This window comes from Batrachochytrium dendrobatidis (genome assembly GCF_000203795.2).
Source record: "Batrachochytrium dendrobatidis JAM81 unplaced genomic scaffold BATDEscaffold_4, whole genome shotgun sequence".
In the NCBI taxonomy this organism is placed as follows: domain Eukaryota; kingdom Fungi; phylum Chytridiomycota; class Chytridiomycetes; order Rhizophydiales; genus Batrachochytrium; species Batrachochytrium dendrobatidis.
In genome coordinates, this window is record NW_006281102.1 from 1,531,131 (window position 1) to 1,547,798 (window position 16,668).

At 39.2% G+C, this 16,668-nt stretch overlaps 6 protein-coding genes across 6 annotated transcripts; 3 read left to right on the forward strand and 3 right to left on the reverse strand.

Annotated features, from left to right (window-relative positions):
* Positions 1-861: 861 nt before the first annotated feature.
* BATDEDRAFT_87614 (uncharacterized protein) lies at positions 862-2,302 on the reverse strand (the record flags this gene model as incomplete). Its single annotated transcript, XM_006678222.1, has 1 exon — positions 862-2,302. One exon carries the CDS (start codon positions 2,300-2,302, stop codon positions 1,010-1,012), a length of 1,293 nt encoding a protein of 430 aa, XP_006678285.1. The 3' UTR covers positions 862-1,009.
* Positions 2,303-3,600: 1,298 nt separating this feature from the next.
* Positions 3,601-4,785, reverse strand: BATDEDRAFT_34912 (uncharacterized protein; the record flags this gene model as incomplete). Its single annotated transcript, XM_006677975.1, has 4 exons — positions 3,601-4,111; positions 4,187-4,355; positions 4,495-4,539; positions 4,671-4,785. The coding sequence occupies 4 exons, from the start codon at positions 4,783-4,785 to the stop codon at positions 3,601-3,603; spliced, it is 840 nt and encodes a 279-aa protein (XP_006678038.1).
* A 4,326-nt stretch (positions 4,786-9,111) lies between these two features.
* Positions 9,112-9,912, forward strand: BATDEDRAFT_31662 (uncharacterized protein). The gene is made up of 2 exons (XM_006677909.1): positions 9,112-9,247; positions 9,334-9,912. The coding sequence occupies exons 1-2, from the start codon at positions 9,231-9,233 to the stop codon at positions 9,491-9,493; spliced, it is 177 nt and encodes a 58-aa protein (XP_006677972.1). The 5' UTR covers positions 9,112-9,230; the 3' UTR covers positions 9,494-9,912.
* A 1,050-nt stretch (positions 9,913-10,962) lies between these two features.
* On the reverse strand, positions 10,963-11,742 carry BATDEDRAFT_87633 (uncharacterized protein; the record flags this gene model as incomplete). Its single annotated transcript, XM_006678223.1, has 1 exon — positions 10,963-11,742. One exon carries the CDS (start codon positions 11,740-11,742, stop codon positions 10,963-10,965), a length of 780 nt encoding a protein of 259 aa, XP_006678286.1.
* A 692-nt stretch (positions 11,743-12,434) lies between these two features.
* Positions 12,435-13,457, forward strand: BATDEDRAFT_87929 (uncharacterized protein; the record flags this gene model as incomplete). Its single annotated transcript, XM_006678120.1, has 1 exon — positions 12,435-13,457. The coding sequence occupies one exon, from the start codon at positions 12,435-12,437 to the stop codon at positions 13,455-13,457; it is 1,023 nt and encodes a 340-aa protein (XP_006678183.1).
* Positions 13,458-14,574: 1,117 nt separating this feature from the next.
* Positions 14,575-16,417, forward strand: BATDEDRAFT_87616 (uncharacterized protein; the record flags this gene model as incomplete). Its single annotated transcript, XM_006678121.1, has 4 exons — positions 14,575-14,683; positions 14,798-14,924; positions 15,007-15,923; positions 16,000-16,417. 4 exons carry the CDS (start codon positions 14,575-14,577, stop codon positions 16,404-16,406), a joined length of 1,560 nt encoding a protein of 519 aa, XP_006678184.1. The 3' UTR covers positions 16,407-16,417.
* Positions 16,418-16,668: the final 251 nt, after the last annotated feature.

Genomic DNA, 16,668 nt, shown 5'->3' on the forward strand with positions numbered 1-16,668 from the left:
TCGTTGTTTAAAAAGTCTTGACATGTTACGGATTGCTGAAACCTGGAATGTTGGAAGTCTGGAATGCTGGAAAGATTGCACGGCAACCAACAGATTCCTACTACACAACACACAATCAGATACCGTATATGTTATTGGAAACGCTGGTTTGACACACAACCAACAAATATCTGGCACAACCATGCCATTGAACAAGTGCTGTTGTATCCTAATATCAGACATGCTCTACTTGAATAACGCCAAAGATTGCACGTATCAGGAATGCAACTGTTGTTTCTATGATGATCATCCAGTATTGTAGTGTTTGGTTTGGAGATTGAAGAAATGCCAAGAATATGCAGTGTTGCTGAATGCTGAGAGGAGTTCCAACGGTTGAGCGAGGCTAACGAGAGACTGAGAAGAGAGTATTGTGTTAAGTTTTATTGTTATTGTTAACATGAGTGTTTAATAGTGCGAAAAATGGTCTCTTTGGGAAGATTTCGAGTCGCAGTTCTCAGGTCGTGAGATATTAACAGCTGTGGGATTATAATGAAGAGATTAACAAGAGGCAGAGTAATAGAATAGTTGGATCCTATGTGGGTGTGGTTTTAACATGTTCAAGCCCGACAAAACGGTACTAGTTTCTATACTTGTCAATTTCTATATTGCATTATGGATTGATAAGCTTTGCTCCAAATTGTCAAATGGCATCTATCTATTGGATATAGATTGATATTGTACATCCTAATCGACTTTTATTCCAGAAAATTACATCATGCTGGTTTTTGCATAGTGGAAAGTTCGGTGTTGGCATTCCAATGAGCCTCCACCCGAGAAAACTGCTCATTCGAGTCAAGGTAAATGATGTATGCAAACAAAATAGTTGGTTTTATTGGGTAAATAAAAACAATACATCAGCTAATAGCCAATGGAATCTACGTAATAAAATACATTTATAGAATGATCAAGATCAATCATTTATCTGCCGTGAGAACAATGTAAATATTGGAAGCATCTATTACAGCAAAAATTAAACCTCTGTGTGGTGCACCATAGGAGTGGGACTAGACGAACCAGAGATTCCACCAACAACTTTCATCAGCTCACTCCACATGCTATTTGAAGTAAACTCGTATATTTTGATTCCGAAAATGACGAGGTACACCAATCCAGCAGCAATTCCAAACCCATCGGCAACTTGAGCAGATAGACACAAGTTGGGTGTACCGACTTCTATAACAGCATTGCTGTAGCATTGTTTGTATGTGCGCAATGTCGTATCTGCAGTAGTAGACAACCAAAAGATGACCACTATAAATGTTGCAAGAATATCGACAGAGGCCCCAAATGGTTTGTCAGTTGCTAAAAGTGGTAATGGATGGTTGGGAAGAGAAACATCGCCAATAAAAAACCAAATACTGTAGAGGATAGATGCAATCCAGGTGGTGGCTGCAGCCACAATAAAAAACTGCACCGAGGCAAAAACATCCTTTGGAAGAATCTGGTAATTGTTTTCAAAAATACCAAGCATAATACCGAATGCTATCACCGAAGCGACAATAGCTATCGAATGGAGAATAATACGATACTGCGTGTATATGGGGGACTGATGGGCATGCATCTGCTGGTCTCGTTGATGCGTGGTGTTGAAGGTGTACATAGTGTTGCTGCCTTCCAAATTTGCTGGGTGATATCCAGGCATCGTTTCAAGTACCTGCATTGTTGGATCTTTGTTGTTGCTAGTTTCAAATGTAGTAAAAGTTGGATGTTGTGGATCTTTGCTGGTTGCGTCTATATGAGTGCTTGCCAAATCCCCAGTATAGTAATCAAGATACGACCCGCTTGTACCTATTTTGGAAGGAGGTACAGGTGGGACGTTGGAAGTATCGTTCCCGTCATACTGCAGGTGAGTCTGCTTTGAAGGATCGTCGCTATTGTATGGTCGTTGCTCCATGCCACCATCATGCATAGAATAGTCTTGATGCTCGTTCTGTGGTTGTTGCGGTTTATTTCCCAAAAACGAGTTCCTCAATCCTCCAAAAAACGACGAGCGCAATGGGCTTGGCTGGGTAGGTACTTTGGTTTTTCGGTTACTGTAGGTGCGACCGTTAGAGTTTTTGTAATGTGCGTACTCATTAACTGTACCGGGTGATGAATCGCCAGCATTCGATCGAGCAATTTCGTAGGTAGAGTCTGCAAGTGTTCTCAAGTCCTGTGACGGTCTCTGTGCTGGGTCTCGATCAAACGGAAGTGGGAGTTCAAGGTCACCCGAGTATCGCATAAGGCGCTTGCCTTTATCTGGTCTAGTCGGGGATGTCGACATTATAGTTGATTGCTGCGGTAAATAATCGATGATGTGCAGGCGGTTGAAGTAAGTACAGAGTTATAAAAATAAATGCTAGTATAGTTACAGGTAAAGATGTCTAAAATAACCGCATTCATCTAATACGGCTGTAATTGCCAATGTTTCAGGTGTGGCGGAGGCGTTGGCGATTCAAACTTTTAGAGCCGCAAGTTTGAATCGCTGGTTTTTAAATGAATAGCGAGACTCGACGACAGTGGTATACATAGGACACTGGATGAGACTGATTTTTAGGCAAGGCTTGTTGCCAAGATATTTAAAAAGTCAATCCGGCTTTCTTTACCAGAATATGTGGTAAACTCATTCATTTTTTTTATAAAAGTTGGCAATTCCAATTATGATTAAAGACAAACGATTAGTATTTTTGCACTATTCATCCACAAGGCGCCTATAGATATTTACAATACTAATTAAACAGACGTTTATAAAGTCGTATCATTTTTACACTAAAATGTTGTTACTCATTCCTACAATTAAACCATCATCAAAGCTGTCCTTGTCAACATCTACTGTTCATTTCATTCAAAATTGTTTTAAAACAAGCGATTCTGACACTGCTCCCTTGAAAGTATCAATTTCTTTCAAATGACCAATTTCTTTGATTCAACGTGATGGGTTTTCCGTAGGGTCATTAGAAAAACGGGTCAGTAATTTGCTTTAAAGTTTCAGTCAACCAAGCATCGAGATTAATAACTGGGTTTTTCCAAGTTGGAATAGCAATCTCGTAATTCCTGTTTAATCCCGTTTAGAATGCCTGTATTTTGCATTGCGCATACCATTCCATTTCCCGTGGCAGAGATATTTTCCATTCATCAGGTTCTTGGTTTGTTTCTTGACTCGAGTCGAGTGTTGAATTCTAATTAATTGATCTTGTTGATTATTGCATTGGTGCAACTTTTTGAATCTAGCCGCTTTAGATGTTTTTCATTTACTGCTATTTTCCATCAGATCTACGTCTCGAGAATAAGGATATTTTACTTGGAACGCTATCGAATTTTTCATCTATAATGTAGAAATATCCACTAAGCAGGTTTTGGCTATTGAATCCATTGGAATTGTCTTGATGTACTGTGATATTCATTATTAGAAACAGTACTCTTCAATAGCAGCAATCCGTGCATTGCCAAGTTTTTGCTATTTTAAAGATTGTGTATCAAGTACTCGAGTGCATGATATATACTCGATGCTTTCCATGAGTAAATGTCATTTAATCAAAGTTAAATTACAAATATCCTTGTAAAAACTTACAGGATTTGTATTCATTCAGTCGAATCTCCGTATTTGTTGGTTCGTTTCTTTAAAACTACCTGTGCTGCTTCCACTTCCTCTCTAGTACGAGGAAGTAATTTTACCTCACCATCATCATGAGTCTTGTCGTGTGCTGATGACGATAGCGGAATCACAGTCACTTGTTCAAAGTCATCCAAATCCTCATAGGATTGCATTTGGACGTGGCGCATACCAATATCCTGTCTGGAATCGCTATGATCTAATTCAGGGGTTTCTTGTGGTCCGAGATTGTTTTGTTTCCTCAATCGATCCCATGTTGTAACAATCGAACTATCGTGTTGGCGTCGGATACTATCCCAAGAAGGTGCACCAGTAGCTTCTGCAACTTTTTGAATTGTCACTACTGCTTCACGACGCTTCTTTAGCGCTTCTTCAATCAGTCGAGGCGATGCTGATTCAAAGTCAAATTCTATTTCTGCTGATGGACCTGCCTTGATCGTAGCTGATCTGCTCAGCTTAAACAGGTCAAATCCAATATCACTAAATATTGAATATTCATGAAAAATGTTGAATATCCAGTACAGTCAATTTATGATGAATCCAGCACTTGCTTACCTGCTTTCTAGCATCATCCGAAGCGCAGAGTCTTGAGGTAAACCCAATTTGAGCATCTCACCTGCCTGATGATTACCATACCTTCGTCCAATCAATTCACCCAATGCAAACCCTCCAGTCAGAATAAACCCGCCACGAATCGAAATGGGCTTAAGAGACATCTTCCTAACTATAAACTCCATTGATTTAATCAGAAGAATATATAACGATGCAAGGCTGTATGAATATTTGGCAGATCTGCAGGCAGTCTAAAATAAACATGATTGATGGTGACAAATGAATATCAGTGTAGCATGAATATAACTTACTTCCATAGATGCCGACAGTCATTCCCAGAACAATACCAGCAATGTCTACATGAGCATGATGATTTGTTGGATACAGTAGTATAGATGTTGAGATAGTGACTCATGCATGATGGCTCAGATTGGCAAGAACAATGTCTGTGCATGAATGAATTGCAGTCAAGACCAAGAATACTTACGACAAGACAGCATGTACTTTGCTGCATTATGAAAGACTTGTTTCTCATTAGCAGTGGGTGTGTACTGAAACCCAATTGTTGTTCCTATTTCACGTCGGTCTTGCTGTTCTGGCATATGTAAAGCTGGTAAATTTATTTCAGGGTAAAAAGCTATTCTTCAATCGTATCGACGCAATGGAAGATCAAGATACAAACAGCCAATCTCATGAAATGATTGTGTCAATTTACTAAACATTAATGTGTTTTGGACTCATTACTTGACTGATTTCTTGATGATTGGCACAGAAACAACCGTTGTATTTCCAAGATTGCATTATTGAACTAGAACGCGAGCGTATCTGCAAGTTTGGAATACTTGACACAACCCGATATGTGAATTGAAATGGATGAATCTGGTAATTGTACAATATATATCTATATCAAAAATGTAAAAAGAAATCATTGCAGTTCAAGCTATAGTTTAATCATGGGCATTATATAATAAGCGTTGTGTTTAGAAAAGTCAGTGTAGTCGATCTGTAGTGGAAAACAACAAATATTGTCTATTCCAAAGCAAGATAGATACAGAAAGGTGTTTCATTTTACGTGAATACGGCGGTAAAATAAATCTATATTATAGAATACAACTTCAAATACTTGATGCATAGTATTCAACTGCATCAAAATATTGATATTTAAAGACGTTCCAATACTGCAGTCACTTGAGCCAATGCTGCAACACATATAGATTTAAAATCCATATCCACGGGTCTATTGCTGGGGGTAAAAGCATCAGTTGATCGAGCAGACGCATCCAATGACACTCCATCAGCTGTAGAGGATGGTGAAGGAGATAACACTGCTCTCTGATCCTGTACATATTCGCTTGTATTAGATACACCCATAAACACACCTAACCCGCTATCGTCCAGTCTTGGCGTTCTTCTAAACTGAGGCGAGCTACCACTACCATGACCCATGAATGGAAATTCCACATCCATACCCTTTGAAAGAGAGTGGTGATGTTTACCGACACGACCGCTGCTGCTCATTTCGCGACGAATGAAGTGGGGCGTGGGTATATCTGATATGAGCGCAAGCGTTCGAGTGCCAGTTATTCGAGTTTGCCCCGACAATAGTGTAGGAGTTTTGCTTCTAATGAACCCACTAAATGATGCACTTCGTTTCCGTTCAAGTTGTCTTGGTGGTGAAGTGGTGTCCAAGGGAGACGCTATTCCTGGACGATCGCTTCCAATTATCAAGTCGGGATTAACGTCCACAAACTCATTGGATTCAGGTATAGAACAATCTGAATTTTGCTCATGGAGTTCAAGTGACTGAGATACAATGCTGTGATGGGTTAGTCCAAGTTGGACTAGCATGCCTTGAGAATTAAACCCAATATCACGAGGTCGTCCTTCCTTGACCAAATCCAACAAGATGCGTTTGGAAATATCCCATTTGGAAAATCCAGCACCTTTCAGCTCTGCCATTTCAAGCCACGCATATGATATAAACTTGGCAGTGACGGATACATGCGTGGCATCCAATTCATCGTCCAATTGGATACAGTGTCGAAAATGTTCAAACGAGTGGTGTTTCTGCAAAGAAACATTAGAGTGAACATGCTCTTGCATACAAGCTAGAGCAATATACTTGCATATTGTACCAGCAATTAAATGATATACAACATCTATTTTGATGTACAATGAGTTTTTGGCTTTTGCAGGTTTGGATGCATTCCGTAATGCGGTGGTTTGTTGGTAAATGGCTTCCAAGAGCGTTTTCAGACTATACAAGTGTAATGAGCTGGTATTGGACTGTGCAATACTCGCTATGCCTCGGAAAAGATACACTGAAACAAACAGCATATATGGGTATAGTATTTCATCCGTCCCAACCCATTCAAGCACCAGTTTACATGCACGTATCATAGACAGACCCTACATATTTCAGCACCGTATTGAAATAGCAGAGTATAGAAACAGTCAGAGCCAAATATCTAGGCAGGATTGACATGAAATAAATACAATCTACCTTGATCCCCGTCCCTTGTTGCGAGGAAATCAGATTTATGTTTTGTCTGCAACTAGCCAGCACATCTGCAATATTAATTACACAGTCATAACAAGCTTCCTTAGTTGAATCCAAAACAGGAAATATTGCAGCAATGCCACATATCAACACTCCGGCAACTTGCTGGCAGTCATTAATGTCTCTGCAAAAGTGTGATGTTAAAACAGTACTCTTTGAATCTAATGGCAAATTACGAGGATCCCATACTCGCAATAGAGTATTATAAGCATGCGCGTAGTCTTGAAGTAATAGTGCAGTTATTCCCATTTCTAAAAGCAGGCGAGTGGATGTCTGTGACGCTGGTGGTGACAATTGCATGCATGCATCAATAATGTTGTATCCCCACTGTGGCTGTCCAATATTGCGACAAGCAGTGCTGCAAACTAGAGCCATACTCTTTGATTTCCTAAAAACAGTTGACGTTTAAATTTTGTATGCTTTAGACATTATTTTACAGTAAATATTGCAGCAAGAATATAATCACTCTTACGAATAGTTTTGTTGAATTATTTGTATAATTTGGGTGACTAGCTCAGACTCGGCCACTACAGATGGAAGCGAACAAAATGCGAGGGGGCTATTGATAACACAGGAAAGGTAGGCTATAGCAGAAAATGGAGCTGCGACATATATCCATTCAAGATAAATCAGTTATCACTGTTCATTATCAAATAGCCCAAGCAAGTAAGGAACAGCAAGCAATTACTTACCGTATACATTATCTTGATATGTGGCTAGGAATAAAGACTCCATAGCACCGTGTGCCTTGTTTCGCACTCCAACTGTCTTGAAAAACACAATAAGTGACCTTGAAAGCTAAAATATAAACAGTCAAGTCAGCCCATATAAAAACATCAAGTAATATTATAATGAAAAATGCAGAATAAAACCTACAAAAACAGGAGCAACGCAAAATATGGATTTTCCCAAATCCAATGCACCGACTACATCAGTGTACAGTGCTTTTGTAGCCCGAGTGACAGTGATTGAATCGCTACATCTTGAAGTAGCAAAATGTGTCCCAATGGTAGCAGCATTGTGTCCAATCTCGTCGGTCGTAGAAATGCCTTCTATCTGTTTAGATATCTTTTGCAACAGCTGCCACGATTTACGCAAATTCATTGCACCATTGATATCTCTTCCATCTAAAATCTGAAAGATTCCACGAAGAAGTAACAACAGTACCAAACAGCATTCAATATCCAGCTTCCATAGTTTCCAAAACAGAGTTTCTTGTCGAAGTGATGTAGATGTTGCCACTCCATGATCCAACCATGCCGTACTTGAACTTTTTGAATGGGTAGAGCCAAAAGTAGGCATCCGAGAATTCAGGGAAATTGATGGAAAACTAGAAAGCGCAACAGAAATATACTGTGTGTCGGATATGTCCAACATTTTTAAGCAAACAGACATGGCTGAGTTGAGTGATCGATATAGCTCGTCTTTTGTCTGGTGCGATCCAACTGAGATATGCTGCAAAAATCGAGTCTATATGCGCCAGATTAAATAAAAAAAGTTGGCCGTCATTGCATTTAATTCCAGTTTTTGATACATCCTTTCAAATACTACTTACAAAAACGATTAAAAGAGAAAACCGAGACAGTACTTTATCGCGAGACTGGGATTTAGCAATGTCCAAAACTCCTTCAAAATGATTGGTCCACAGCTGATTGCATGCTTCATTAAATTCTTTGCGCCGAATAATGAAATTTTCAAAAGTATCTTGCTCTGGCCGAGCTCTTCTGAACAAAGCCGAGTCAGGTGCGGCAGTGGAAGCAACAAGTCTTTTTGTAGACATTCCTGAAATAGGTAGAAACGTTGACTGGTGAAACGAGATTGGATGTGGTCTGTCGGATTGAAAGTTTGAATACTCGACTTGATCTGAATAGTCTATGTCAGCAAATGGACGAGATTTTAGCGATGATTTTTGAATGGAAATGGGAGCTGATGTACACATGTTGATGGTGGAATTGTCCAGTGACGACTTTAATCCTGGCATTGAGCTTTCGATTTTAGCGACGTGTGCTTCAATAGTATGACCTGTATTTGTGGAGCATGCTGATGAGGTATAGATTCAATTAATTGATGTAAAGTATATTTAAAATATTGCACATTTGAGTTACACTTGAATGTATACCTAAAGTCGGGACTTTTGTAGTTGCAATATAAGCAGTGGATTCAGGGAAAAAGAAATCAGAAGCATCAAGTGATTGAGCCTTTGCATCTGTATGAATCGGTGGAGCAGCTTCAACTTGAGAAGTAGCAAGCGTAGATGTATGATCGTTCGAATTTTGCAAATTTGATACATTAAATCTTTGCTCATTCTCGTCGTGGTCGAATATAGGAGTATAGCCTGCCTGAACATGTATATCTTTAGCCCACACATAATCACCAAAGATCATTGTGACATACACATAACACAGGAGTTCACTCCATGAAATAAGAAACTGAAATGCGAGGGTAATAAAAGCAAGTCCAGTATACGCAGTTGTTGCTCTAAAAAACATGTACAAGGTAGATATCTATATATTTACAGAACACAAACAGCAGGATTAGAACATATGCATATTTGAATATTTTGCAAGCGCCAAAAACACCATCGACTTACAAACGTGCAGATAAGAGGGATTCTAAACCGAATAGCCCAATCAAACCGCAATAGAAAAAACAAGATCAGTAGACACCGAATGCAAGAGAGAAGCATCAAGTCGATCGGCGGCAGATTAACGATGGAAGAAGGAAATGGCAGACGAAGTTTGTCAGGATAAACAACGATATAAACAACGAACAGACAGACAGAGCAGATAAAGTCGATGGCAGTCAGTGCAGCCAAGACATGACTATATCTGATGGTTGGACTGGATCCAGCATTGAATCTGGTGGATTGTAAGTTGGCATCTGCGGGTGTGCTGCAGACTGGATGGCCAAGTGGCCTATCGGCCATTACTGGAACAGAGCGTTTATAAGGGAAGCCCGACAGCATCCACTGAATCAAACTGCTGTTGTTGGAGATGCCAGGATCGATCTCTACAAAGGACATGACAGGATCTACATCGCTGCCCAATAACCCATCAGATTCATGTTCTGCATCCGATTCTCTACCATTGTTCATATTGATTTCAAGCACACCCAAATCAGTGTTGCTACTAGAGAGTATCTGCACCATACTAATAGCAGCAAGTAGTTCAAATGCAGGACAATTGACACTATCGGAGTTTGTTATAAATACTCTCAGTCCTGCCAGTGCATTTTAAGCATATTTGACCCAAGCTCTAGCTGATAGCTTTTTAGTCATGTGTTTGAAGCTCATTCAGAACGATTGATATCGAAGTGCGTTGCACCCGTTTAAACTATCAACGACGTCTCGGATGTTAAAGAGTTCAGAATAAACTTGGTATTGGCATCATGCATACAATGGTGCTATGACTGAATGCTCGATTATGTCTAGTTTGTATTATTCAACATGTTGAATAATACGACTAGGCTTGAATCTACAATATTCTAATCCAAGGTTTACCAACTCCATTCATGAGAGCATGTGTTGGAGATTCATGAGGTAACTCAGTCCAATCAATAGATGGTATAGTTCGTTATTTATGGAAATCATCTCGAGTATCTTGGTCATCCTTTCAATAGTTGAAGGTGTATCTGGTAGCTTAGCTTGGATTCGTTTAGTAGATTCATTGATGCCAAACGGCCAGCACATGGACTTTAGTTGATGCATATTCAAGTTAGAAATCATAAATATCAATAAACAGCCATCTAAATCTGATCCAGTTTAAAATATTTGTTCATAATACTGACGAGTTTTATTTTCCAAAATAATTAATGGCATTCACAAGTTCCTTCATTGATCGTAGATGGAATCTATGCACTAAACAACCCAACCGCCTCAATAGCTGTCGCTCTAGTGTGTGTAATCTACAGTCGTATTCACATAGAATGGAGTACTATTTATCCTGCAATGGCTGTCTTGTTCCATAATATGCAAGATTCGTTATGCTTTCCTACAAAAATTGATCTTTTTGATTCTTCCATCAACACAATATCCATCGTATGATATCGACAGTCAAACTATAGTGTTGAACTGGAATTAATTCATTACGATCCAAATATTGAGTTTGACTGTTGTACAGCAAGTATGGTGTGAATTATCATGTCATGAAACTGACTGTATATTATACACTGGCTTATTTAATGTTCTACTTTACATGATGCAGCATAAAAGTATATAGGTCTATTTATTAAACCAATGCTCCACAAATTTACTGTGCGCATCGTTGCTTTCATCCATATAATCAGATGCTTTTTTTGTTTTAGATCTGATTTTTGCGCTCAGCCTGGCTATCTTTTCTTTAATTTTATCGCATCGAGCAGCATCACGTTCTTTAGTCTGTGTATCCTGTTTGGATTCATTGTCTGCACTAGTATCGGAATTTACACTAGCTTCCAATTCTTTTAGACACTTTTTTAACTTTCTCTCAAGTTTAATCACTCGGAGTTTGAGTGAAAGTGCATTGTGAGCGCTCAAAATAGCTTGATCTTTCAACATGGACGCTTGTTTTAATTGGGTTTTAGCGCTTGTGTCCAAATGGGTAGAAGGTTTGGATTTTGGTACAGAAACTTGAAAGTTTGGATTGGGATTTAAACCAAGATTCAAACCGTAGTTTGGCTTGGATCCCTGAATAAGTCTTTGCTTGGAACCTGAATCAAGAGTCAAACTGTGTTCGAGATTGGTTTCTAAATCAAGATTCGAGTCGTGGTTTGGATTGGGATTTAAACCAAGATTCAAACCGTAGTTTGGCTTGGGTCCCTGAATAAGTCTTTGCTTGGAACCTGAATCAAGAGTCAAACTGTGTTCGAGATTGGTTTCTAAATCAGGATCCGAGTCGTGGTTTGGATTGGAGTCCGAGTTGAGATGCTGTTGAACTTGTGAATCCTCATCAGCATTGGGTGAATTGGTTTGTGATGATGGTGCTGATGAATCGACGTTGTCAGGTAAAATCGGAGATGCCATGATGCTCCCATACAAGAGCACCAAAAGACCCAGAGTAAAATTTATGATCATTTGATAGGTTGGTTTTTAATTATATCAGATATTGCTGTTGTAAAAGATAATCAGAAAAGCCAGAGAAATGAGTAGGTTTTTAAGAGTTAATAGCAACGTTTTTATCTCGAGTCATGAAGGGATCATCGAGATTAAGCACTTTCCACACCCAGGGTTTCGCTACTTCCACAGTTACAAAGCACGTACCCTGGATATGCCGATAATCTAGTTGTTTGAAGTAAAGGGTGCTGATAAACATATAAGCTTTTTATTAATGTAACACAGGGTCAGTAGTAGGAATACTGCAAATATGGATGGTAGCACAAGGGCAAGTAGCCCCAAACGCTCATCGTATAGCACAACACAATCCTTAAACATGCCCTGACAAAATAAGGTCTTCTATATCACTGCAAGGGACAGCATGAAGCCATTTTCAGTAGGTCAAGGTCTAACATGGTAGAAACAAAGTAGAATGGGCTAGAGAAGGCAACACAACACCCTAAACCCTGCTAGGCCACGTCCTTCCAGTAGACACTGCTGGTTAATAAAAGCATAGTGTTCTAGCTAAAAAGGGAAGGAGTTGCCCATTGCCTGCTACCAATCGCTGTTCAGTGATCATTCTGCCTACAAAACTGCTACAACTTCACTACTATACAGCTCCGATGAAGTCAAACTTGATCGTCAGTCTTGCTTTAGCAACATCTACGGCGGCATATTCCTTACCGCCAGAACTTCAGGAAAATCACCACCAAGTAGTTAGACCAACTCCAAACCAAAAACAGGCGTACTGGTATAGAACACATTGGTGGTTACAACATCCGCATCAAAGGCCAGCCAGCTGGTCATGGAAACAAACGTACTGGCACGATCCCAATGCCCAGCATCAACACAATCAAAATATCCAGCATCAACACAATCAAAATGTGCGACATTGGCACGATCCCAATACTCAGCATTGGCACGATCCCAATGTGCAACACCGACACAATCCAAATATTCAGTATCGGCAGCATGTATCAAATGGACATGCGAGTCGATCAGCTGTACACGCTCAATACCACAGATCTAAACCACAATCTACTACAAGTGTAAGTAAATCTGCATCTGATAAAAAAGGTAACCACCCACATACTAGTACTTCCAAATCAAACTCGAGTGATGATGATGACGAAGAAGAAGATGGGGAGGAAGAAGAAGATGGTGATGGTGACGAAGATGGTGATGGTGACGAAGATGGTGATGGTGACGAAGAAGAAGATGGTGATGACGACGATGATGGTGACAAGAATACTCATCATGGCAGCTCTTCATCGACAAAAAATTTTGCAGATTCAAGTAAAGCTACTTCGCATGGCAAATCAAGCTCACAAACGAATACCGAATCACAACATCACAATTCAACACAAGATAAAAATACCTCAAATGGTCCCAGTACAACAAGTACATCAGTTACCGAACAAAAGCAACCGCCCGCAGCAACTTTTGATGTACAGGTTGAATTGCCGGGTAGTCAACCACCTCCGGCCTTGGGACAAGGCCAAGTTGAAGGAACTTCAGATCCATCGATGCCATCACAAGGACATACTGCTAATGGTACAGCAAATTGGGTGTTGGCTGCGGCAACTCCAAACATAACCACATACTTTGGGCTGGCCCTTTTGACCATAGGAGTTGTTTTGCTTTAATTTACAGTCGTATTCACATAAAATGGATCACTTCTGTGCTTGGTGACTATTTTTGCTCCAGATTATACAATATTTGTTGCGTTTTTCTACTAGAAATTGGCATTTCCAATAAATACATCATCCATAATATGATTCTCAATCAAACTATAGTTTTGAACCGAGATTATGCATGTTTATACAAAAATGACCACAGGAACCAGACAGCTTTGTCAAAAATTTAGAGACAATGCTGTATAGTATATTTTGTGTGGATTATCATGCTACGGAGCTGATTTTATTATAGACTTGTTTAGTTGCATTTTACGCGAATACAGCGGCGAAATTATGAGCGTGTTGATCCGAGTCTCAGTAGTCAAATCTGCATCTCCATTTTCGTGGCCAAACATTTTGATAAATTGAAGAGCAACACCATATTCACACAGAATATATTATTTGCTATTCACCATTCAAGTATCAGCCCAAATCCTTTGACGGTATGGAAAGACGGCAAAAATATGTCAAACGGGTTTACTTTTTCAGCTCGACTTTAATATATTGATTCATACACTGAAGACTACATCAAAGTATGTCGATATTTAATCAATTACAGATTCGCGGAGATTCAATAATGTTAGATCTACCAGAGCCACTATTAGAATGCCACGTTCAACATTTGCTTAATTTTTAAAACACTGCCATGGCGTTTGAACTGACAAACAGCTGTAAAATATAAGTAGACTCGGCTGGGGTTTACACTCATCTTCAGCAAATTGTTTGATTAGCTTTAAAAATAAATATCAGATTGAAATGCACCCACTTTGTGACAACGTATATGACTACTCTAGTCAAAAGGGGTTTTCAGCCAAAAGCTATCGTGGTGCGTATTGATGACTTGATAGACAATGTCTTGAATTTATTTGAGTTTCATGCATAGTTGGAGTGGAATAATAAGTCTCAGATACATTGTATCTGTCTAGTTTTGGCTACTTTTATTCGATTTCAACAACCCTAGATATTAATCGTCAATTTAAATACATGCCAAATATTTAGGATTCGTGTATGCTGGCCCTCAAAAAGGTAGCTGAATTGATTAGCTGAGACGGTGGATACTTTGACTTGATACTAAATCATGTTTGACATGCCTGCAGCAAAATATGTTTATGGCATACTCAGAAAAAAAGCTAAAGGTTTTATACTCCTGTATCTTTTAATGAGTGTTGTAGTATTAGTTGCATTTATACACATTGGTATGTTATTTTTGAGACTAATACTATTCAAATTCAGTCGAATACACCGACTATTTATAGTTTTGAAGCGTGTATTCGGGTCAATATCGTTAAACTAATACTCTGCAACCATAGGCGCATATTCTATTCGTTATTCCAAACTTGAAGGGCATGTCGGTTCAAGTATTGAAGATAGTTACACTGCAGTCTATAGCACAGCTGTTTCACTAGAACCACTGTGCTCTAAAAGTTTAAACATGAGGTATGTGAACAAAGTAGTCAGCTTTACAATAAGAATGGGCATTCGATTACTCGGCTCAACACTGACATCATTTGATTTTTAGCTCTAATGGTAAATCCGGGCCATCAATTAAAATCAGCGATGCATATATAAATCAGATTATATCAGCACTGAAATACATCAATAGTAAAGACGCAATTCCCGACGGCGGTGATATGGTTGAATTGGGGAACATTGCACGTACTTATCAAAAAGCCTTTGACATTTACTATCAACTGGTGATTTGCCAATACGATTCTGCTACAAGGACTCGCATGGAGGATCAACTTTTCCAATTGGAAAAAAAACTTTATCCATGGATCATCAATGGACCTATGTACCACTCGGCAGTGGAATCACTTTTAAAATCAAGAGGACGTGGAATTGTCATGACCACTGGTTCAAAATACGCTTTAGTCGCCCAACACTCCATCACCATGCTTAATTTTATTGGTAATCAATTGCCAATTGAAATCATATATTGTGGCGAAGACGATCTTGGGCAAAAGGAGCGTGATGCATTGACGTCGTTACATCGAGTTACACTTGTGGATATGCAATCTGTGCTTGGTCTGAAGAAATGCAGCAAAGGATGGGAAAACAAGCCATTGGCAGTATTGGCATCTAGTTTTCAACAAGTCATTTTGATGGACACTGATGCCTTGTTTTTCCAACATCCAGAAACATTGTTTGAAACAAAGGCATACAAGGAAACAGGAGCATTGTTTTTTCGTGATCGAACTCTTGGATTTGGAACTTATGGTCATGGACCTGGATTGACTGATTTAATCAACACATTAGCTGAGCCATTCAAAGAAAATCTCATATTCAATACTAGTCGCGTGATGGCGAAAGTCTCGTCCGATGAGCTTGATTCAGGAGTTGTGGTTTGGGATAAGACAAGATCGATGCCTGCTATTCTCCTCACATGTGCACTTAACAGTATGCCTTATATGGACTTGATATACTCAAAGACATACGGTATGCACCTTTTATTTAAAAGTAATACACGCTGATTTGAACATGGTATTAACACAATTTGAACTACTGTTTATAGGTGACAAGGAAACGTATTGGTTGTCTCATGAAGCATTGCAGATTCCATTCACAGTTTTTTTGGATAACGGTGGAGCAATTGGGAAAGTTTTTGAACAAGAAGGCAAGCACAAGGTATGCGGTGGTTTATACCATGCAGATGAACATGGTAAACCACTATGGTTCAATGGTGGCATTGGCGAACGCATCCCTTCAAAAAACCTGAACATGATGGAGCCTACTTACTGGGCAACTGAAAGTGCAGGTGTAAATGTTGATTGGGAACTTTCAGGATTGCCATTTTGTTTATATGGAAAAATGGATGCACCTGGCGATTATAGAGACTCCCGGATCGGAAAGCTCAGCAGCTCAGAGTTGGTTATTTCCAAGAAGATGGTAGATTTGTGGGTTGAATTGTTTCAGTTATAAACAGCTTTTTATTAATCGATATGCCTTGTAATTGGATGGGGATACAAGTTGTGAAATCAATTTATTATTTAATAATAGTAGTCAGTCTAGGTTAAAGCATGAATTGACTAAACATCAGTAATAGGATTGCATGTGATTTGGCATATGAATGCTTAGTATCAAAATGATTAAACTTGAGATCCACCCATAATATACTCATAATATGCTCATACTATCCATCATTATACTCTTGTAGTTTTGATTTTGGTTGCTATCCAACTAT